This window comes from Camelus bactrianus, chromosome 2 (genome assembly GCF_048773025.1).
Source record: "Camelus bactrianus isolate YW-2024 breed Bactrian camel chromosome 2, ASM4877302v1, whole genome shotgun sequence".
NCBI classification, from domain to species: domain Eukaryota; kingdom Metazoa; phylum Chordata; class Mammalia; order Artiodactyla; family Camelidae; genus Camelus; species Camelus bactrianus.
The window spans coordinates 91,538,849-91,562,358 of record NC_133540.1 but is presented as its reverse complement, the minus strand read 5'-3'; the positions used below and the strand labels follow the sequence as shown (position 1 = coordinate 91,562,358).

The 23,510-nt window shown below is 41.9% G+C and overlaps 1 protein-coding gene across 2 annotated transcripts in view; it reads left to right on the top strand.

The window, feature by feature from the left end:
* The window catches only part of LOC105065303 (uncharacterized), a 418,567-nt gene that overhangs the window by 86,316 nt on the left and 308,741 nt on the right, over positions 1 to 23,510 (top strand). For both annotated transcript variants that reach the window (XM_074346104.1, XM_010950390.3), the window contains exon 2: positions 17,365 to 17,412. In XM_074346104.1, the coding sequence (XP_074202205.1) occupies positions 17,365 to 17,412 (48 nt within the window). The remainder of the gene's footprint in view (positions 1 to 17,364; positions 17,413 to 23,510) is intronic.

The following is a 23,510-nucleotide window of genomic DNA, read 5'->3' as shown; positions in this document are numbered from 1 at the left end:
CGTACTGTTTTGCGTAAGTGGCTGCACCAAGTTTACATTCCCGCCAGCAGTGCACAAGTTTCCCTTTTTTCCACATTCGTGCTAGGGCTTGTTATCTCATCTTTTTGATGATATCCATCTTAACAGGTGTGACGTGATAATTGACTGTGGTTTTGATTTGCATCTTGCTGGTGATTAGTGACATTAAGCACCTTTTCACATACGCATTGGCCGTTTGTATGTCTTCTTTGGAAAAATGTCTATTGCCCACTTTTAAATTGGGATAATTTGGTTTTTTTGCTATTGAGCTGTATGAGATCCTAATGTACTTTAGATGATTTTCAAACATTTTGCCCCATGCGGTAGATTGTGCTTTCGTTTTGTTGACGGTCTCTTTGCTGTGCAGAAGCTTTTTACTTCGATGTAATTCCAGTTACTTATTTTTGCTTTTGTTGCCTTTGCTTTTGGTGTCAAATCCAAAAAATTATCTCCAAGGCTGATGTCAAGGAGCTTCCTTTCTTCTGGGATTTTTATGGTTTCAGGTCTTATGTTCAAATCTTTGATCCATTTTTAATTAATTTTTGTGTATGGCGTAAGATAGGGGTCCAATTTTATCTTCTTACAGATTTAGCTGTAGGCAAATTACAAAACTGATACAATTTGTCTTCAGCATCTTTATAATTCCTTTCCTGCAGCTTTCTTTATTTTATATTGACTGTTGTAAGGGACAGAGATTAATTCAGGAAAGGCCAAGAGAAAAGGAGATTATATAATGGGCAATGAAGAAAGGAACTAGACCTCACAGAAATAGGAACTGGGAAGCCATTGAGAAAAAGCTTGGTTTCTCTCTCTTTCCCTACCCACCTCAGCGTCCAGCTATTCTCTGTCGTATGTTTTATTCTCTGCTATCTCATTTACTTTGCTTATTTGTAACTTGGATTTTTAAAAAGTCATAATGGCCAACACTTTCTAGCATCCTTTTGGATTGTAACTCTTAACCTTTGGTTCCCATCACTGACTACTTCAGACTCCTTCTATTTCTGAGAGAGAGAGAGAGAATGAGAGAGAGAGAGGTATCTTACTGGTCCTCCTTATCTTTCTGAGCCAGGCTATAGGCTGCTTTCCAGCCCATCTGTTGGCTTCCCATTGGATCACTTGTCCATCCTCAGACCAATTGTCTGTGCCTGAGGTGAGGAGCGAGGGCATGTGATGGGAACATGGCCATGGAGGCAGCAGGTGTTGTGAGTTGGTCACCCTTCCTTAGAAAGGAATATGCATGGGCAGGAAAGACCTACATCTCCAGTACCATGTCTCAGTCCATAATGCCCTCTTCCTGGCCTAATACCCTTCCTGTGGCCTAAGCATCCATTCTAAGCCTAAAGTTTGCCCAACACAATCCATAAGTACTCATCCTTTTTGTTCAGCTAAAGCCCTTTACCTAGATAGAGTGGATATGGTCCCTACGTGTCAGGCACTGAACCAGTCACTTGAGATACAAAATTGAATGGGATATGGTCCCTATTTTCAAGGAGTTTGCAATATAGTTAAAGAGATGGACCAGTATACCATCAACTAAGTTTTAGTGTGCTCAATGCTATTACAGATTGGTATAACTAAAGTGTGTTTTCAGAGTCCAGTGGTGAAGGTTAATAATTTTGCATGAATAGAAAGAGAGAGCTGAATAAGACTTCACAGAAGACCTGACATTGCAAGTGGGTTTTGAAAGATGAATTGGAGTTGAGAAGGGGATGAAGGAATCAGCAAAGCCGTAGAGATATCAGTCACAGCCTGCGAGACAACTGTTCTGCCTGATGCATGAAGTTCACGGGAGCAGGGGTTCTGCTAAGTTACGGGCTGGAAAAGTAGGGTGGAACCTAACTACTGTCACGGTGCAACAGCAGGTGCTTACTAAACCAACAATAGGTGTTTACTAAACATCTAATGTGTGTCAAAAAAGAGCTCAGAAGAGAGCTGTATTTATGACATCATAGTTAAATGCATAGGTGTGGATGATATCTTCCAGGAAGACCATGAAAAGAAAAAATGGACTGGGGGTGGTGATGAGGGGGAGATATCCCCAAACAGCATATTGAAAAAGTAGGAGGAGAACCAGGGGAGTGTAGAGGTAGAGGCCAAGGGAAATAGGAGTGGTCAGCAGTGTCAGGAGCTGCAGAATGGTCAGATCAGTTGAAGACTGCAATTTGGCGTTTAGGAAGATTATGACAAGTGAGATATAGAACAGCGAGGGAGTGGGGGTCTGGGGGTTGAGGGTAGCAGGTAGTCACCTCCCCGTTTCGCCTAGAGCTGACCCTGCACAAAGCAATCTCATCTACATCAGACTGAATAATTTGTTAGAAGCTCTTGGAAAAGGTTTGTTGAGGAAGGAGATTGAAGCTCTTGGCTTCAATGAAGGTTCTGGATTATTTATGGATTTAATTTATCCCTGTGATCCATGTCCCCAGTTGACACAGGCTATCCAGAGCTAGCTGCATTTTTTTTCTTCTTGAAAAAGTGGGAAGAATATTTAATCACAACTGAGTTGCACTAATAGAGATTTTAATAAAACTGGGCTGAGCTAGGACTGGGAGGTTGCAGGAGCAGTCAGAGAGTGAATGTTCCTCTGGGTGCACTCTGTGCATGGGCAGAATTTTTAGGCCTGAAATATAGTATTTAATCCAGAGAGCTCACATGGTTTTCACTAATGCAGTTTAATTTAAAGTCCATACAAACGCATAATATATAGACAGAATTTTCTGAGAATGTAGGCCTCCCTATAACTTGGACAAAACTTAAAAAGAAAATGTTTGATAAATTTGATAGCATGCTCATTTAAATTAGTGTACCTTCTGTGGAAATCAAGGTAAAGACTATTGACTGACACCCCACCCTCCCCTTCTACATATTTGTCAACCTTTCTTTGAAAGTAAGTGAGAGGGTCTGAAGAATTATCACCACCCGCAGCTTAGGGATCATCTCATACAACATCTCCATTTTGTGATGAGGAAACTGAGGGCCACGGAGGAGAAATGATGTGTCCAGGGTGCCTAACTGTTTTGTGCCAGAGCTAGGAAGAGAGCTGCATTTAGGGTACTTGCTAAAGGGCAAAACCCACCTTACTACTGACGCTAGCAATAAAAAAGCAGCATGGGCAAAATCCTACCAACTCCCCTCACTCCTCTCTAGGCCTCTTTAATCCAGCCGGAGTTTTCTTTCCAAAACAAGTCTAATTGTGCTAGTCCTTCTACATAAAAGTCTTCAATGGCTCCCCATTGCCTATGGGGTGAAGTTCAGATTCCTTTGGATAATAAGCAGAGCCCTACCCATTTCCCTGGTCCTGTGTGCCCACTTCCTCCCCCTCAAGCTCTGCCATTCGGACGTAATTCCTGGTGTGCAGTCCTGGAGTCATGCTCTCACACCTCTTCTCTGTCGGTCTCTGGGGTCCCTGTCTGGCTCCCAGTGCTTAGCAATGCCTGTTCATCATCCAGACTCAGCCTAGGCACCGCTGCCGCCAGAGGCTCTCCTGCACCTTCTCCCTGCTGCTCCCTGTCATGGAGGTTGCATTTCTCTGTATAATACCTGCCACAGTGATTGGAAGTCATCTGCTTATACGTTTGACTATTCGACTAGGAGATCCTTGAGTTCAGAGAGAGTGTCTTACTCATCTTTACATTCTGAGTGCACAATACCTGGCATGTGCGGGTGCTCCATAAATGGTCATCGAATTGGATTAAACAATAACACCAACAAATCCAGTAGTTGTGAGCCCCTAATAGAAAACTGAGGTGAGGTTCTCCCGTGAGCCCTTACCAGTTTGACACTGCACCCCACTGTGCCCACCTCTCCCATCTGCTCTCCGTAACCTGATGGAAAAATTGGCCAACTCATTACTCTCCAGGGACACCATGTGCATTTATTGCTCCCACTGTGCCCTCGTCTGTAGTGTTACCCTGCTGGCAAGCCCATCCTCCTTGTTTATCTAGAAGCTGTTGACTACCTGTATGCCTGACAGTGTGAGGCCTCGTATCTTCACCTTCCAGGCCCTTCAAGTCTTGTTCATACTTGTGTCTTCTAACCAATGGCCTCAGCCCTCTTTATCACTTTATCACTTCCTATAGGTACTGCATGTTTGATATTTAATATAAACTATTTTTACGGTTAATTTTCATTCTGGGACTATTACATACCTATTCAACTAAGTTATAAGACTCTCGAGGGCGGGAACCGTATCTTCAGCTCTTAACTTTAGGAAGTGCCTTAATAGATATTGGCCAGTGTTTCAGAGGACTCAGGGGACTTTCTCATGGTGAGGCTCTGTGATTTTGCTACTGGATTCAGCTGAGTGTGTTATTCATGGTGGCAGGTCAGGCTGGCCATGGTCAGGGATTCTGGAACTGAATGGTCATTTTCTGAATAATTGTCCCCAAGTTCACTAAAAGTAAATATCTCCCAGATGGGAAGACTAGATCATGTAAAGATTTCCCCAACTTTAAGTGATTTACTGACTTAATACATTAGCAATTAAAATCTGATTGGAATGGAAGAGAAGGGTTTATCTGAAAGAACAGTCAGAATTTACAAAGGAAATTCTGAAAAAGTGTATTTTGAGAGGTTATCCCTATCAGATCTTGAAGCACAAAAAGTTATAGTAGTTAAAATATTTTGTACTCATCCACAGATTGAAAAATATTTCATTCTTTTGTTGTTGTACGTATATATGTTTCATATTATAATGCATTTGTAAAAAATGTCTGTAACCAATCTCATCTTGCTCTCGGTCTTCACCGGAACAGTACAAATCTTAGTATGCCTTTTCTTTTTCTCTTCCTAGGGACAGCAGGGGAAGGAAGTAGATTATCCAAAAGAAAAAAAAAAAAAAAAAAAAGGCATTGGGAAGTATTTCAAAAAACCATGGCCCTTTCACCTGAAAAAATTAATTGTATGATTCAAGACATAACAGAAAACAGAGGCAAAGGACAGATTTTTTTTCTTCTTGAAAATACTATTGGGATGACTAGTTAGCAGTTGGGGCTGGACTTAATTTAGACTATCTAGTAAAATAAATACCAAATGGAAAGTATAAAAAGAAAAAAAAAGTAAAAAAAGTCAAACCACAGTTGAACATGAGGAAAATAATGTGAAGGTTTATCATAAACCAGAGGAGGGTGTATTTTATGTGTTTGCATTTTAGAAAGGGCTTCATGATGACTTTGCAGCACATGGAGATCTACAGTAATTGTGCCGACTGCCCAGCACTGTGTCCCTAGCAGCGTCTGGCATGTCGTGGGCTCAGTAACTACTTGTGGAATGTGGGGACGCGTGGACATCTGAACGGATGTGTAGACCCTTCAATGTGATGAGCTGTGAGGGGTCTCTGTATGCCTGTTTTGGTTCTCTTGAACCTGGGAGAAAGGAGGCGAAAAGACCTCCTGGGGCCATCAGGCATCACTTCGGACACTTCAGGGCTGAGCTAGTCTTCATGCTCTGTGGGAAGATGGTGCAGAGGAGGATGAGACCTCAGAATCAAAAGGTACAAATATAAAGCTCCTTCAAGGCTGTAGGATGGGGAGGGAGTGGACTGGTGGAAGAGGTGAGTTTCTAAGTGCTCTTCAGGTCGTCTTAATCCTCTTCTCCTTTCTGTTGTGGCAGATCCAATGGTGGCCTCTCCTATTCCTGCTCCCTTTTCTAGCTAAAATAGCTCGCAGAGGTGCAAGCCAAAAAAGGAGTGCCTTCCTCTGGACTTTTGTTGGTTTCATGAATTAGTGCCTGCTTTGTGCCTTCACAGAGCTAGAGAGAAGACGGACATTACCCTTCCTTTGGAGTTTATCAAATGAAAATATCTGGTCTTTATTAGTATTTTCCTTGTGGCATTGTGTTTTCAGAGAATGCTGAAGATTAGGCTTTGGCAGGTTAATTAGCCTTGGAAATGTATGAATCCAGAATACATTATAGTCATTTGTCTTGGCCTTGTTCGTGCGGCAAGTTCATCATTGTTTTATTTTTGAGCCCTGCTCCTTCTTTTCATCCTGTATGTAGAGTTATTAATAGTAATAGGAGCTTCCCGGCTTCAGTCAGCGGCGTGCCTGAGAGGGATGTTCAAAAGAGATAGGAAGGATTCATCTTCCAAGTAATTTGTATGCCGGGGAGTACTGCTCCTTAGAAACCCTGTTCTTTGTAGCTGACGTGGTTTGTGATAGGGCTAGCATAGAGGGGTGAACCACAGCAACCAGGGAAGACAGGGAAAAACTGGACCTTAGGACTGAAACCCTCCTCCCCAACCCCAGGGCTAGACAGGTGCTAAGGTTGGGCCAGGTGGAGGCACCAGCTAGCAGTGGGAAGAAAGAACAAGGCAGGTAGGCAGACCAGGGCACCCAAGTGGTCATGGGACAGTCTTAGAAGAGGGTTTGAATGTGGAGGGCAGGCAGCAGGGCATATGGGAGATAATGATTAAGTGCAGTGGTTAGAAAGGGCAGCTTTCAGAAACAATGCAGATGTTCATCAACGAATGAATGGCTAGGCAAAATGTGGTATATACATATAATGGAATATTATTCAGCCTTAGAAAGGAAAGAAATCCTGACAGATGCTACAATATGGAGGAACCTTGAGGACATTATGCTAAATGAAATAAATCAATCACAAAAAACCCCCAAACACTGTTTGTATGATTCCACTTATCAAAGGTTCTTAGATTAGTCAGATTCATAGGTACAGAAAGTAGAATAGTTGTGGTTTCCAGGCACTGGAGGAATTGAGGAAGGAGGAGTTGTTTAACAGGTACAGAGTTTCAGTTTTGCAAGATAAAAAAGTTCAGGAGGTCAGTTGCACAACAACGTGAATGCACTTAATATTACTGAACTGTACACTTAAAAATGGGTACTGTGGTAAATTTTGTTATGTGGATTTTGCCACAATTACAGATTTTAAAAGATCAGAGATGATCTAAAAGGGAAAAAGGAAGATGGTGTAGAAGACACACTGTCTGAGTCCAAATCCTGGCATAGACACTGTAATATGGGACTGACAATTACACTACCTATACTATAGGATTTTTTGTGAAAACTAAGTGAGATACTATATGGAAAGCCCTTGGCTCTTGGAAGAGCGCAACAGTGTTAGTTTTCACCATGATTATCAGGATGATATGTAACATTTTAAGTGCACAAGCAGGCAGTTTGCTTTACAATGTCTGCAAGTGTTCTAAGGGCATAGGGTCCCAGATACCAGGCTCAGATTGAGGAACGTGACTTCAGTTCTTAGTGGGGCCTGTAAAGAACAAGGTGTGACCTCATGTCAGAGTCAGCAAATGTTTATGGAGTACATGTTAAGGGCCAGGTTCTGCTCAAAGGGTAGAAAGACAATTAATGTAATCCTACTCACAGTATGGTGGATGTATTGTTGAGTTATTAACGGGAAAATCCAGTTATCTGAATTGCAATACCTCATAAGGACTTTGTTAAGTATGTTGCACAACCCCAGTCAGTTATTAGAGTAACGCCGCAAGAAAAAAACAAGATTAACAGTGATAGTTGTGCTATTTATTAAGACTTTGCCGATTCCTAGTGACAAATTCCACCCGAAACTAGCTTGAGCACATCATTTAATTTATTGTTTTCTGTAGGGAAAATCTGGTCATATACCTGACTTCAGGCATGGCTGGACCCAGGTTGTCACATGATGTTGGAACTCTCTCGGCAACTCTTTTTTTTTTTTTTTTTTTAACATTTTTTAATTGATTTATAATCATTTTACAATGTTGTGTCAAATTCCAGTGTAGAGGCCAGTTTTTCAGTTATACACGAACATGCGTATATTCATTGTCACATTTTTTTCTCTCTCTTGGCAACTCTTGACTCTGCTTTTCCCGGTATTGGTGTCATTCTCTGGCAGCTCTTCGTGACGTGGGTAACACAGCCACTAATGATCCGTGGTTTATATTCTAGTAAATTAACACTCCTGTTCTTCCTCTGTTTCTTTTCTTCCCATCTTTTCCTTTCCCTTCCTGAACCGTTCCACTTGAAAGCCATTAAATGGGGCTGAGCAAGATAAGAGTCTTCCCTGGGGGCAGGGGTGGCACAGAGCAGGGTGCTGGCAGTGAGAAGTGCATCCCAGCGGGAGGGTGGTCTGTGCCAGGCATTAGAGTCCAAGGTGGGTAACGAGAGCATCCAGGTAGGAGGGCTGCTTGGTGCATCATGTCTGAGCTTGAGTTGGGTGAGGAGGTGTCCATTCAGTGCCGGTGCTGGAGATCAGTGTCCAGGACGGAGGATGGCCTGGCATGGAGTGTCGGAGCCCAGGCAGGGTGAGGAGGGTGTCCATGGAAGAAGGTGGCCCAGAGTGAGGTGTCAGTGCCTGAGAAGTGTGAGAAGGCTCCCCCTGTGAAGGTTGGGGGCAGCTCTGGGACAGGGTCAGAGCCCAGGCAGGGAATGAAGGGGCCAGGTTGCAACTGTGACAGAAACGTAGTACAAACATGGAAAGGGAGGAAAGTAAAATCAGCCCTGTGGTCCTGGGTTGGAACTGGAGGTACTGGTGTGAATTCATGATTTTCTTGTTATGGATGGTTAGATAGCTAGCTAGATAGCTAGATAGGTAGATAAATAGGTGGAAAGTTAGAGATGTAGAGTAAAATATACGTATAAATGTAAATGTGTATCTATGCAGTAGAAATTACTTTCTAAATGTAAATATCTATAGTTTTTAATACCATTCTTCACTGAAAGGAACCAGGGGTCCTTGGAGAAATGGTTGATTAAAGGGTTGGGTCAGGGAAGGCACAGTGTGAGCTGGAAAGTTTTGTGCAGGAAAGTAAGGAAGGGCTCAGAGGATGAGAGGGACATGTCCAGAGGACTCAGGAATAGTTTGAAGGTCCCCACTGGCCACTTCTGGGGGCCAGTGGAATTTCAAAATAAATAACGATTCCAAGAAGTCAGTACCCACTGAATGAAACAGGGAACTGTGAGTTCAAACGGACACAGACTGGAAGCTGATGAAGAACTACGAGGCAAGGACATACATGTAGTCTCACCACAGAATACTTATTCACTATGAAGGGAAGGGGGTGGGAAGGAGGTGTTTCCTAAAGAAAGGCTGACGTGCAAACTCGTTCTGCTCGCTGCATGACAGGCCAACACATTGGTAGACAAACTGTTGAGACAAGGAATAATGACTTTATTTGAAAAGCCAGCAGACTGAGAAAATGGCAGACTCATGTCCTGGAGAGCCATCTCCCCTCCCCCACGTCACAATTCAGGCTCCTTTTATACTAAAAAGGGGAAGGGGTGTGATTAGTTGCTGTAAGCCTCTTGGTGTCAGAATCCTTTGTTCTTGCAGCTGTCCATGTAGGTCAGGTCATGGTGTCCCTGTAAACCTCCAATAAGGCAAGTGTTATTTCCTATTCTGCAACTTTTAATCTTTATACGAATGGGAAAGTGTTATAACCTTAAAGGTTGGAGCTTTGAGAATGGGCTAGCCTGTATATTTCATGCTACGGGCAAAATTCTTTTACAAAAAAGTACAGAACCAGCTTGACTGGAAGCAGCACAGGGTTAGAGCCAAAGGAACAGATTAATATGAAGTCAGATTTGTTCTTCCCTATTACAGGGTTGGAGATGTCCTGTTGCATGAGGAGGCTGACCTCACAGCCTCTAACTCTAGGGTCCTCTGGCTCCATTTGGGTTTGGCCACTGGGCAGTGGCATTGGAGTGTGGGAGGGTGCGGGGACAGAGTTCCCTGACTCTCTGACAGCTGGGTTGCAGTGTGGCAGCTGCGGGGCTCCCGGTGCCCCCCTCTCTCATGGCTGCAGCTGTCCCCTGGGCTGGCGGCACTGATGTTAGCCTGGGGTGCATCCCCACCCCTTACTGGTTTCCCTTCATCCTGTCTACACCTCTGTGCCACATCCTTTCACTAAACTCCCTTTAGAATGCCCTCTGTCTCCTGCTGGGAGCCCGCCTGCTGCAGTGATGTAGCACTGTTAATGGAAAGAAAGGCAAAGAGACGTCCAGCAGCAGCTGAGGCTGACTCACCGCTGCTCCCGGATAAGAACATCTGGTCATCTCCCCCAGACGGGACTGGGCCCACGGCTGTGCAGTGACCCACTGTGTGGGAAGAACTGAAAATCAGAGGAAGGGAATCTGGGAGGGCCTGACAGCAGCTCAGTGACCAGAGAGGAATTCTGTCCCAGTCACTTACACAGATACTCCTCCGCAAGGGGAGACTCCTGAAATTTCTGTTGGAGGTTCAGATACTTTCCCTCTCCCTCAGTCAAGGAGGCGGTGGTCCTACGTGATGAAAGAATTGCCGTTCAGAGCATCATAGGTCTTTTGAATTCAACTGTCTTCATGATTTCTTCCAAAGATAATCGGGTTAAAAACAATCCACAGGTCAAGGGAGTGTCTTCTTTTAACACTATGCAGTTTTACTGCACTGTTATCACCTGACAAAGCATCCAGTGGCGGATACTCCTGTTTCTGGAACCTTTCCATTTTTAGCCATTTCTTCTTTTGTAGTCTGGAAGGCAAGCACAGACAAGGACACGAAGTGGAAGGGGAGCGTTCTTAATGTCACATCAGCTCAGCGGTGTCCCTTGTCCCAGTCTCTGAACCTGGGGGTGACACTTCTGAGTACAGCCTGCTAAGAGAGCCGGCTTACTGGGTTGCTAATCACCCCATTTGCAGAGTGAGCCCTTAAATTACCCTGCAGCTCCAATTAAGGGAACTCAAACCAGGGCCCAAATTTAAGATTGCTCCCTTGTCAGTTTCATCTTGGGGTTTAAATTGAATTCTTAATGTTGGTAGAGAAAACTGACATGTGTCCTAGTTCTGTTGGAAGTAGGAGAGAAATCATATAGTGGGGCCCCTTTTCCAACGTGAGCAGGATCACTGGTGGGGAAAAGGGTTGATATTTGCTGGGAGAGGTCACTTAAATTCCCATTTGGTTTCCATTAAAGTCCTGCTTGTTCTGTGCTCAGTCACAACTGTAGACTTAGCTATCAGAATGCTCTTTGTCATAAACAGATCTGGTAAACATAATCATATCCCCCCCTGCTGTTTTCAGCCTTGGAATAACTTTACAGGACACACTGTTCTAATTCACATTGACTTACAAGAGTTCAGGTCTCAATTCCAGGACACTTGGTATAATTTGATTATAGAAGAAAATCATGGATTTCTTTTGTAACATTTCCTTCAGCTACTGCTGCCTCTTGTCAAGTACGTATGTGTCTGTGGTGGTGGAGGATTAGCCTTATTAGGTAGCCTAGCTTTATTTAAAGGTATTGAAGTCTACAATAAAGTACCTTGCAGAGGGTCGTCAAGTTAGATGCACCTGATATTGTGAATGTTTGTTGCAGATGTGGTGCCAGTTAAATAATAACCCTTCCCCATTCTGCCTCCCCGCAGAGCTGCCTCTGGACAACACCTTGGCGTCCTTGGCCGCTGATGCCAGCTCAGGTCTGACTTGGGTAGACTTCTGATCTACTACCTTTACCCCACGACTTCCTTTCTTTTGAAGCAGTTATTCGTGCAACGTGGTTTCTGGGTAGTCTCTGATTTCTGTTACTCTAGACACTGCTAATTCTTCCTTGGGCAGTTATTCTCATATAAATAGCAGGGTTTTTAAGACCATGGGCTTTGAATCAGATGGATTGGTTCAAATCTTGGTTCTGCCATTTCTCAGCACCATGACTTTGGGCAAATGATTTTGCTCTGTATGCCTCAGTCTTCCCATCTATAAAACTGAGATCGTAATACAATTATGCTTCTCTCGTGGCCGTATTATGAGAGTTCTGTAGAAACATGTAAGTTGGAGGGCAGGTGGAAACACATTGTAAATGCTCAGAAAATGTGCGTTGTTGATGTTATTATTTTTATTTTAGTTTCTTCTTTGTCTTTCTTCCTTCCCCATCTTTCCTCTCTTTTCTAATTTTTACTCATTTATTTGAGGAAAGCAAGTTTTTTCTCCCCCTTTTGATGGTCTCTTCTCATTTCTGAGTTTTTCGAGCTTGAACACAGGTGACAATAGGCAGTAAGTAGTCAGTCCCCAGTGCGGGCTGGCCTGGGCACGGTGTGCCCTGTGCAGGGAGCTGCTTAGCAGCTTGTTTTGTTCTCCTGCTACTCTTCACCGACAGTCGTCCTAAGTGCCCCGAGTCGCAGCTGCTCCAGAGCAGAGTAACGCTGGGCTGAACTTGAATCAAGAAAAGCAAAAGCATCTGCTTGGGAGGGAAGTTGGGGGTATCAGACCCGAGGCATCATTTATTAGCAGTGGATACCATGTCCTGAAATTTCTAGTAAGGCCTCTTCAGAATTCCAGAGTGTCTACTTCAGTCTCCATCTTCTTCAAATTAAGTATGCTTTTTTTATTCACACTATTCTTCAAGATATACAGAAAAAGCAAAATTGTTCTTAAATTGATTTTAGTATTTTTCTGCTTTGTATAAGTGTTAGTATTGTGATAGTGCACTATTTTTTAAGTGGACTTGCAGAGAGCATTTCAATCATATCAGAGGTTAAATAGGCCTTTGTGTTTTTCCCCTATAAAATTACTTCTATGGGGAAAATAAACTCTATGTCTTTAATGCCTAACTAATGAAAGACATTTTTAGAAGTTTATAAGTGGGGACTGAATGCAAAGCATGATATGGACAATACAGGTGATATTTTACCAGGCCCACTGTCCATTCTGTCTAGGTAAGACATTTACCAGGAGAGATCAAAGAACTCATTTATGTCAAATGGAAATGATATTTCTCTGGAATTGGATTGCCTTTTGTATTAGTCAAAATTCTCCAGACAAATAGAACCAATAGGAAATACACATATATATTATCACATATATTATATATATTATTTATATATAGTATATATTTATATGTTATACATTTATTATTTATATATAATATATATTTATATATTATACAAAGGCCTATTTAACCTCTGATATGATTGAAATGCTCTCTGCAAGTCCACTTAAAAATAGTACAGTATCACAATACTAACACTTACACAAAGCAAATATACTAAAATCATGTAATATATATATGATGTCCTGAGAACCAGGGAACTGCTAGTGTAAGTCCTGGAGTCCAAAGGCCTGAGGAGCAGGAGCGCCAACGTTTAAGGGCAGGAAATGATGGCTATCCCAACTCAAGAAGACAGGGAGTTTGCTCTTCCTTAGCCTTTACTCCCGTTTGGCGCCCCAACGGATTGGATGATGCCCACCCACATTGGTAAGGGTAGATCTCTTTTCTTCTGTCTCTTAAATCAAATACCAATCTTTTCCAGAAACACCTTCACAGACATACCCAGAAATAATGTTTTACCAGCTATCTGGGCATCCGCTAGCCAAGTCAAGTTAAGTTGACATAAAATTTACCATCACAGCTTTCAATCCCTTTTATAAATGGAAGTCTTGTCCTTGAAGTCATGTTTGCTATCATGATTTTGAAGTGAGTACAAAGGCCATATTCATGGATGTTTATGGCATTTAATATGGCATAGAAACCCAACTAAATTTCTAAAAATGTAAATAAGCACAAAATTTGTGTGTTTATGTTTTTAAACTGGGGAATTTAAAGAACTAGTGCAGATCTGCTTTTGGACTAGTTTGAGTAATTTACCAACATTCAGCCTGTTTCCATTATCCCGGCCCACCCACTGGCTCAATCAAATTAAGAATTTTAACACCAGGCTTTTAAAAGAGAAGCGAAAAGGGAAAAGAGGCTCATTTATTTGTATTCTTCAAAGAGAAAGGCGGGCAGGAATCAGCACCCATTTCTGTATTTTCCTACTTCTCATCCCAGATTCCCACAATCCTTGGTAGGCAAGTGGTCCTCAAGTTGTAGTTAGTGGACCATGTATCTCTTTGAATTTCCTTAGATGCTCAGTAACACTCACATTCCTAGGAGCCACCTCAGACCTCCTGACTTGGAATTTCCGGAGTTGGGTTTCAGCAAATTGTGTGGTGAACAGCCCCCTAAATGATCTTTGTGAGCTCTAACATTTGAGAACCAGACATTTTTCCTTCAGATGTATGTGGTTGACAATGAATGTGAGGATAATGGCCCCTTTTGATTCAGGATTCGGTTTTGCTGGACCTCCATTTTTGGATTCTTAACTTCTTTAGGGTAGATTAGTCAGGGTCTATGTAATACCAGGTTGCTAGGATTACATGATAGAGTGCCACAGACTGGGTGGCTTAACAGAAATTTACTTTCTCGTGGCTCTGGAGGCTAGAAACCCAAATCAAGGTGCCAGCAGAGTTAGTTTCTGGTGAGGTCTCTTTTCTCGGCTCCAGATGACTGTCTTCTTTGTCTTCACTTGGTTTTTCCTCTATGCTCATGTGCTGTCTGTGTCTTAGTCTCTTCTCTTCTGAGGACACCAGTCATGTTGGGTTAGGCCTGCCCGTAGAGTCTCATTTTACCTTATTTTACCACTTTATAGGACCTATCTCCAAATATAGTCATATTCTAAGATGTTGGGACTTAGTGAGTCAGCATATTAATTTTGCGGGAACAATTCAGCCCACCTCAATCTAGACGGATCTCAATACACCATATGAGCACGTGGGAGATGACCACTGTAGACGTCTTACGGTTTCTTTCCCCACTCCGACTGTCCCCCAGAAGGCAGTGTGCTCCTGCCTGCTCTCTTGGTCTCTCTTCTAAGGCAGCAGGAAGGAGGGAGGGAGGGACAATGGTAACTTGCTTTTCATTGGCTTTGCTCCTCCTAAGCTCCATTTCTTTGAATGTTCATTGAGAGTCGAATTACCATTGGCTCAACTGCTTCAAACGCCTAAGCAGCAGTTATCAAAGGAAATCTGAGAAGCCAAAGCTCTTTTCATAATTTATAGCAAAAACGCATTCTTTGCTTTTTTTAACCGGATGACATCTGCACTGACCGCAAGGGCCACGGTGCTTTGGCGTGGATGAAGGCGGTAGCACCAAGCTGCACCAGTAGTCCTTATAATTTCACCACCGTGCAACTGTATTGCAGGAAATAAAATGTCACAGTCACTTAAAAATGCCCTTGATGAAGTAGGAAAAATTCTGAAGTTCACTAAATTGCAACCTTTGAAATTTTAGTATCATCTTTTTAGTATCTTATGTGACAAAATGGGAAGTATTTGTAAAGCACTTCTACTGCATGTAAACATTCAGGAGCTGTTTTGAAGAAAAGCACTTCTGTGACTGAATTGTCGGCCAAGCTAGCCTCTGTTTTCATGAAGTATCAGTTTAACTTCAAAAGACAAGTGACAGGTGAACTCTGGTTATTCAGACTCACGTAGCTGGCAGACATGCTCGCAAAAATGAATGGAGTGAGTCTGTCGCTTCAAGAAAAGCAATTGACAGTCTTTGTTGCCTATGATAAAATTCAAGCTTTCAAGTGAAAATTAGAATTTTGGGAAACTTGGGTCTGTTACTGTGAGCTTGCCAGCTTACCAAGAGTTGAAGATTTTTCTGGTGAGGCTGGTGACTAACAAATATGATTGTTTTTCCATCTTATGTGATGAAATATGTCAATAGTTGGGAAACTTATAACTCACGGAATCACTGTTTTCCAGATAACAACCAATGCCTGATGCTATAAAACCAAGTGTGGGTAAAAGATCTATTCAAACTGCAAGATAGAATGACAAATTTTTATATAATAGAGTATAAAAAGTTCATTGATATAATTTAGATTCGACATAGTAACTAACCTTTAAGAAACTATCAATTGTCAACTTTTGGCGTATTATCAGAGAAAAATATTCACAATTATCTGAAAAAATTATTACAAATACTCTTCCCTTTTCCAACTACATATCTGAGTGAGGCTGAGTTTTATTCATTTACTTGAACCCAAAACATATCATATCAAAACAGATTAAATGCAGAAGCAGATATGAGGATCTGTCTTCTATTTAAGCTAAACATCAAAGATTTGAAAAACTGTGAAAGAATACCATCTTCTCACTATTTTTTTCTGCTTAGGAATATGCATAAAATATGTAAACATTTGTTACTTAATATGTAGTGGGTATATTATTGCTATTTTTAAAATGAATTAATAAATACATTTTAAAAATTCTCATTTCCAGTTGCTGAGTGAATATTAATGGATATAACCCACATAAACAAAAGCTATTTGGGGGCTCCAATAATTTTTAAGAGGGCAAAGGAATCCTGGGATTGAACAGTTTGTGGACTGTAGACTTAGCATTTTTCTAGCTACATTGTAGTAACTGGTTTAGAGTTAACTTTGATTCATAGTACACTTAATGCCAAAGGTATTCACTATCTGAATGCTCAACACAGTAAGCTTGATTTTTCCCTTTTCTCATTGGGAGAAAAACCATAATGGTATTCTATACCAAAATATTCTTAACTAATGCTTGCTTTACCTTTCCTAATCCCAAATAAGATTAGATATCATAAAGAAGCTGGAAAAGAAAAAGCCCTCTAGAAAAACTAATGTTTTTGAGAGCTTTGTTTCTGTCTACTGAAAATGTATTTAAATTAGCAGAGATTAAAATCCGTCCTATTGAAAGGCACTTGGAAATCTTGCCACAAATGTGCCCTTTCCTTCATTCTGCCTCTATTTTCTCTTTTTCTAATTTATAGAGCATTGTTTTTTCTTTCTTCTCCTTCTTTTCTTTCTGACTTATCTCTTCTTTTATTCATTCCCCTCCTCTCCCTTTGCCCGATTATAGCTGGAAGTATTTTCTCATGTGTTGTAGCTTCTGCCGGCATCCTCTAAGAAAGATGCTGAATCAGTAAAAATGAGCAAGGCATTGACAAAGCGTAGGTGCATCTTTGCCTTCTCAGCGCCCAGATTTAAACAGTCTTCCATTCAGTATGTAAAATTCAGCCCTGGAGTCTATGCTCTGCTTCTATTTTAGATTTCTAGGGGCTGTGAAGGAAGGTTAGGGGAAAGGATTTTAACTTAAAACTTATACCTTCTATAAGCCAGAAAGAGAAAGAAAAATACCTTATGAGATTGCTCATATGAGGAATCTAAAAAAAAAAAACCAAAACATAAATACAAAACAGAAACAGACTCATAGACATAGAATACAAACTTGTGGTTGCCAAGGGGGCGGGGGGTGGGAAGGGACAGACTGGGATTTTAAAATGCAGAATAGATAAACAAGATTATACTGTATAGAACAGGGAAATATATACAAGATCTTGTGGTAGCTCACAGCGAAAGAAAAATGTGACAATGAATATATGTATGTTCATGTATAACTGAAAAATTGTGTTCTACACTAGAATTTGATAAAACATTGTAAAATGACTACTACTCAATAAAAAATGTAAAAAAAAAAAGCATACCTTCTAGAAGAAATGACTTCAGAATAAGTTCTATCATTATATTGTGTTCTTCATAAATTCCTTTCTCATTTTTCCTCTAGTCCAAAAGTCACTCCCGCGTTGGCCTGAAATCAAGCACCAAGCAAAAGGTATGTTTTCTTTCCTGCCTCTGTGTTATCCCTTAAAAAATAATTATTTTGGTGACTTGTTTTTGGAAGTCAAGGATACACCCAGAAACAAAGTATTTTTTGATTTTCATTTCCTTTGCCTCCATAATAGCCAAACTGAAATTGGAAAGAGATCCTTGAAATGAAATGGAATGAGAGAGATTCTAGAAACCCAGTGAAAGAATCTGAGCATTTCCCCATGGCTTACAAGCAATTCTGAAAGCCAAGTCAGAAGCTACTCTCCCAGATTCAGCTCTTTTATTTTCTCAGCCCTTCACAGTGAAGGAATTTGTTCCTATCTCAGTTCATATTTTTACCAAACTCTCAGCATCTGCTGTGGAAAATGACCCTCACCTATGACCTGTGATGAATTGGCTAAATCATGAGCTCCGTGAGTCAGAAAAAGTTGGTTTCAATTCCTGATTCTGTCACTCTGCTAGCTATGTGACCTTGGACATATTCGTACAAAGATGATTGTACCTCCTATGTAGTACGTTTTAAGGATAAAATGAGATAATATATGTGAAAGCACTTATATCCCAGTGCCTAGCATAAAATAGGCAGTTAATAATTTTTTTAATTCTATAATATTTCATTGAAATTTTATGTATAAAAACAAAGGAAAATTTGAAATTCCAAAGTGTTAATCCTTGGACACACACGCTATGTTTAAATTATGTTATTTCCTGATGACATAGAGGGTGGTGAGGTAAAAAGATTTATTAGAATTTGGGAGATGTTTATGCTTAAAATTATGCTTCTCGTGTAGATGTTTGAACTATTTGGAGTACTTGCCTAACCTCTGAGGATAATGGGATCTTAACTCAGAATACCTTTCTGATGTCAACTGTTAGAGAAAAAACACTTCATGAATGTAAAGCACCTAAGAGGTGTTTAAGGAGATTTAAAGAGAGCGTCTGTGAAGGCACCAAGCCCAGTGCCTGAGATCACAGCTATTGTTACTAGAGAAACATCATGTTGATCTGGAAGAAGATGGACAGACCTGGGTTCTATGCCAGCTTCAACACTTTGCAGGAAGTCATAGCTGGCATTGAGAGGACAAACCCTGTGCTCCAGGTACAGTTAGGAGCACTTTACAAGGATCAACTTGTTAAGTACTCTCCAGTAGGTGTTCTTGTGTCCCTCAGGGTCTGTCAGCAGAGTAATCACACCAGCAATTTGAACGGAGACAATTTGAATATGAAGAGCTGCTAATTGGTTGTGAAGTTGTTAACTGGGAAATGGAAGGAGTGAAAAGAGAACTCTAAGGTGTGGGTGGGGGTAGCAAGTCCTGGAAGCGGTTACCACCCCCAGGGCTGAGGGAAGGAAGGAAAGAGTTGGGATTACTAAAACTTCAGAGACACTTAGAGGACGGGCCCCCGCAGAGCTAAAATGCAGATCTCTGAGGGGGAGGGTGCTGGCCCGCACGCTGTGAAGCTGGTACTACAAGTCCTGGGAACAGTCCAGCCAGATTCAGTGGCTCTGCAGGGAGGAGAGAAGGGTGGTAGCATTGGGCTGAGGCTCAGAGGAAGCGCGCAGGAAGGAGCAAGTTCATTTTTGCTGCTCCAGCTCCGTAGCACCCTCCCCTCCAGCGCCCCCTACTGGTAGAGCCAACAGGAAGCCTGCTAACTAAGCAGGAGTGTCTTGCCAGAGTCCCAGACTTAGCATCACAAAGCTGGTTATAAAAACCAAAACAAAACAAAGTAAAGCTGGTAACAGAAGGATAGGTGTGGAGATGAGAAACTGGTCCACTTGTGAGCTCCTTTCTGAAGATCAGGAAACTGAGGCACAGATATATTAAGCTGTGTTTACCCAGTGCTAGGGTCTGAATATTTGTTGAACCCTAACCCCTAAAGGGGATAGTATTAGTAGGTGGGGCCTTTGGGAGGTGCCTAGGTCATGAGAGTGGAGCTCTTATGTATGGGATCAATGCTTTTATAAAAAAGACCCCTTCCACCATGTAAGGACACGGTGAACAGTCTGCAACCCTCACCTGACTATGCTGGTACCATGATCTGGGGCTTGCAGCCTCCAGAACTGTGAGAAATACATTTCTGTTGTTTATAAGCCACCTAGTCTGTGGTATTTTGTCCTCGCAGCCTGAAAGGACTAAGTAAGACACCCATCTAGGAAGAGGCAGGGTCAGAACTTAAACCTAAACAGCCTGACTCCAAAGTTCATGCTGTTAACTTTTAGAACAAATGACTATAGGCAAACACACTTCTCTAAAGCTTACTTTTAAAATCTGCAAAACAAGGATGATACTCTCTGACTTGTAAGGGTTGTTCTAAGGGTTCCATAAACAATATAAATGACGTGCCTGTTATATTTCCTGGCACATAGTCAGTTTTGAACAATACTAGCTCTTACTAAATATGGCATTTTTCTCTCTTTGAGTATAGAAGAGTATTCATTTGCCTCCGTGAATCTATGTGTAGTTTTGAAAGTATTGCCTTTGCCTTGGGGTGGTTTCATCTCCGATGGGTTGTTTGTTTAGTTGATTATCTCTCCAGCTTAGCATAGTTAAGTGTTTCTGTTGGAAGGTGAGCAGCAGAGAGAAGTTCATGCTGGAGCTTGATCAATGGAGGCTTTCTTGACGATGTCCTGAAAAAATCAGAATTTATCAGGGGCTGCCTCAGGGCACTGAGTTAGCCTTTCACTTTGGGTTTTAAGTGGTGGGGGAAATCATTGACTGTATTCATTTGCTCTTTAATGCAGTAATCATTTATAGGGCACTTAATTGCAGCAGACATCGTACTAGGCATGGGGGGTGATATAAACAGACATAGGGACCCTACTCTAGAGACTGATTCTTCCAGCCTAGGGGGGAGTATGATGCAAAAACTCAACTGCTCATTTTCCCTCCCTCCTCCTTATCCTTGACAGGTGTGCATGTGTAAATATTTCTTGTTACACAGATATCATGTCATCATGTGGGTAAAATATCTCCTGGGCCCACTATGGAGTCAACTGATATCCAGGGGAGGTTGTATGGGGTGTAGAGGTGTGAGGGAAGGCAGCTGTCTGTCCTAAAGGACAGACTCATTCATTCGCTAGAGAAGAGGTAAGTCTCAGATCAGACACAGGGATTGTGTGGGAGGGGCTGGGAGGCAGCAACACTAGGAGGCTCCTGGGTCCCTGGCTGTAGGTTGTAAGACGTTTGTGTGCAGGTGTAGGAAGAATTAAGGGCTTCAGGGTGCGGACTGTGATGCTGTGTGGGCCCTTTTTCTCTAGAGTGCTCCATAGAGTCGGGGAGAGCCTGGACTGGGCAGGGCCCTAGAGCCCTGGAAGTAGCTACCTGGTGGGATCAGGAGCCTCTCCTGGTAAATCAGGCTGTCTTTATGCTTTATCTCTCCTTTGTGTTCATTTTCTTTTTGCTTAAAAGTGCCAAATATCTTGGTATCCCGAAGGGAACTAAGGGAAGGGCTTTATGTATGTGTTTTGGTCCGAACTTTAAGGGGAAGCATGGTAGTTGTGGCTTTCAGGGTGCTCATGAGAGAACCCCAAGGTTGTAGTCAGGTACTCAAGGTCATACTAGGTCTTGTTGCTTTTTCTATAAGTTCTGGTGAAAATTAAGGAGGTTAGGTTATATTGAGATATGTTTTGTAGGATGTGGGAATATCAAAACCTGTTCTTGACCCCCTCAGCTCAAGGGAATCAGAGGAAAATAGATACACAGAGGGCAAAGACTGGCAAATGAATATTCTATTACCCCAGTGGAGAATTTCAGTGAGCTGTGTTGAAATAAATAGCAGACACTTTTGTCTCCTTCCTGCAAAACTTTCTACTCCCCAAGTATCTTGTCAAGATTAATAACAATATTAATGGTAAAAATAACATGCCATCAACGTTCTGGTTGCTTTGCAAACATTCAGTAGTAGCACTGTTTGCCTTCGATTTTAATCAAACAGAAAATTGAATTGCCAGAGCCACCAGTTAACAGAGTGTTTTAAATCTTCTTAGTCTCCTGCCCACACATTTCTCTGGTGTTCAATGATCTTGAGTTTACTACATCCTTGCTTCTATCAAAGCCATCTTCTCAGATCTGAAAAAAATGAATTCACAGTAAGTTACATTTGAATTATATGGCTTAAAGTCTAATCTCTCCCAAGAGTATTTGCATTTTAATAGATGACAGAGCTAATGAAATCGAGTTGAAGGGGTGGAATTTCTGGCATTAGAAAACAGGGAACAATTTTTGGTTGGTAGAAAGATCTTATCCTTGCTCCTAAAATTACATCGTTTACCTGTAAGATTGATTCCGAAGGAGACATTACTGGTTAGATGATCTAGGGTCACAAATGTGTGTAGTTGGTAGGGAGTCAGTGATTTGGTTTGTAGCACTGATGCTGGCACTTGTCTGTTCAGCCCACGACCATCCCCTTCCATCCCCATTCTCCACCAACGTCCCTGTTACTGAATATAATGTCCCTCTTTCCCACGGAACTGGAAGCTCTCCTCTAAACACAAATCGTGTTTTGTTAATGTTTGTACCTTTCCTCTACCCCTTTCTTTCTGGCACCAAGTATCTGAGAGCTTCTTACACGCTGATAAGTGTACTGAAAAAAACACCCCATGCCCCATTTACACCTGAGCAGTCCATGCTGCAGACAGTAAAGGAGCCCAGTGTTAGCCTCAGCTCCCTGGAGAAGTTTTTAGTTTTTCCTGCTAGACTAAAAGAGGCTCTTGAACTTTTCCCGTGGTATTATTTTCATTTTCTATTTCTATCCTTATTCTCCATCAGCAGTGTTCTTCTGCCCTTCTGATTCCCCCATTCAACTCCCGCCACCCCTGCCCCAGGAGCGGACTTCCCCTCTGTCAGAATCCTGCACCACGTTGGTGCGTTTGTTAAGACTGGTGAACCTACACTGATGGCCCGTTATCATCCCAAGTCCACAGTTTATGTTACGGTTCACTCTTAGTGTTGTTCATTCTGTGGGTTTTGATAAATGGATGACACGTATCCACCATTTTCATTTCACTGCCCTGAAAGCCCTCCGTGCTTTGCCTGTTCATGTCTCCACCCCCAGGCTCTGGCAGCCACTGATCTTTTGAGTCTCCATTGTTTTACCTTTTCCAGAATGTCATGTAGTTGGAGTAATACAGTATGTAACCTTTTCAGATTGGCTTCTTTCACTTTAGTAATATGCGTTTAACGTTCCTCTGTCTTTTCATGGCTTGACAGCTCATTTCTTTTTAGCACTGAACAATATTCCATTGTCTGCCTGTACCACAGTTTGTTTATCCATCCACCTACTGAGTAGATAAAACTGATTGCTTCCAAGTTTTGGCAGAATAAATCTGCTCTTAACATCCATGTGCACGTTTTTGTGTGGACAGAAGTTTTCAACTCATTTGAATAAATATTAAGGTGTACGATTGCCACATCATTTTTTTCTTTATCATTTTCTTCTCGCAAATGACCCTCAGCCTTTGCTCTATCGTCCTCAAGTGTCTGCTCCAACTTGTGTATTTTCCCATATGCGCTTCTTGTTGTTGGCTGAGTCTTTCCTGCATTGAGCCTCTGGCACCCCCAGGAATGATCTGTGCCTCACTTGAAGGAAAATGTAAGGAAAGAGAGAAACTCTATGCAACATTAGTACAGAGAAGTTTTTAGTGTAGCCGCTAGATTTGGGCAAGTGAAGAAGGAAAAGCCATAAGCTGCAGTTATAGCACCCAAGAGTTAAATTCTATCTGCCCATGCAGTTCTTACTGGTATCAGGAAGAGTAATTTGGGCCTTTTACATCGTTGTGAGGATCTGAACACTGAATCTAGCTTAAGGGGAAGTTAAAAGTCACTGCTTTCTGGTGGTGACAATTCCCCTTGAAGGTCCTGACAGGAGACAGAGAAGAAATCGGACTCCCTGAAGTGGGGCCCATATTATCTTTCCATCCATGTTATCTTTTCATGGCTATGAAAGATGCCCAGTGGCTTTCTAGAAGATGTAGCTTGAATAAAAAAATGACAAAACCAACAAGATGAATTTAAAAGAGATGGAGATCATCTCTACAGACCCCCAACAATGGGGACTCTAGGAGAGCCTACTGTTTTTTTTTTCCCCCCAGGAAAACAAACAAAC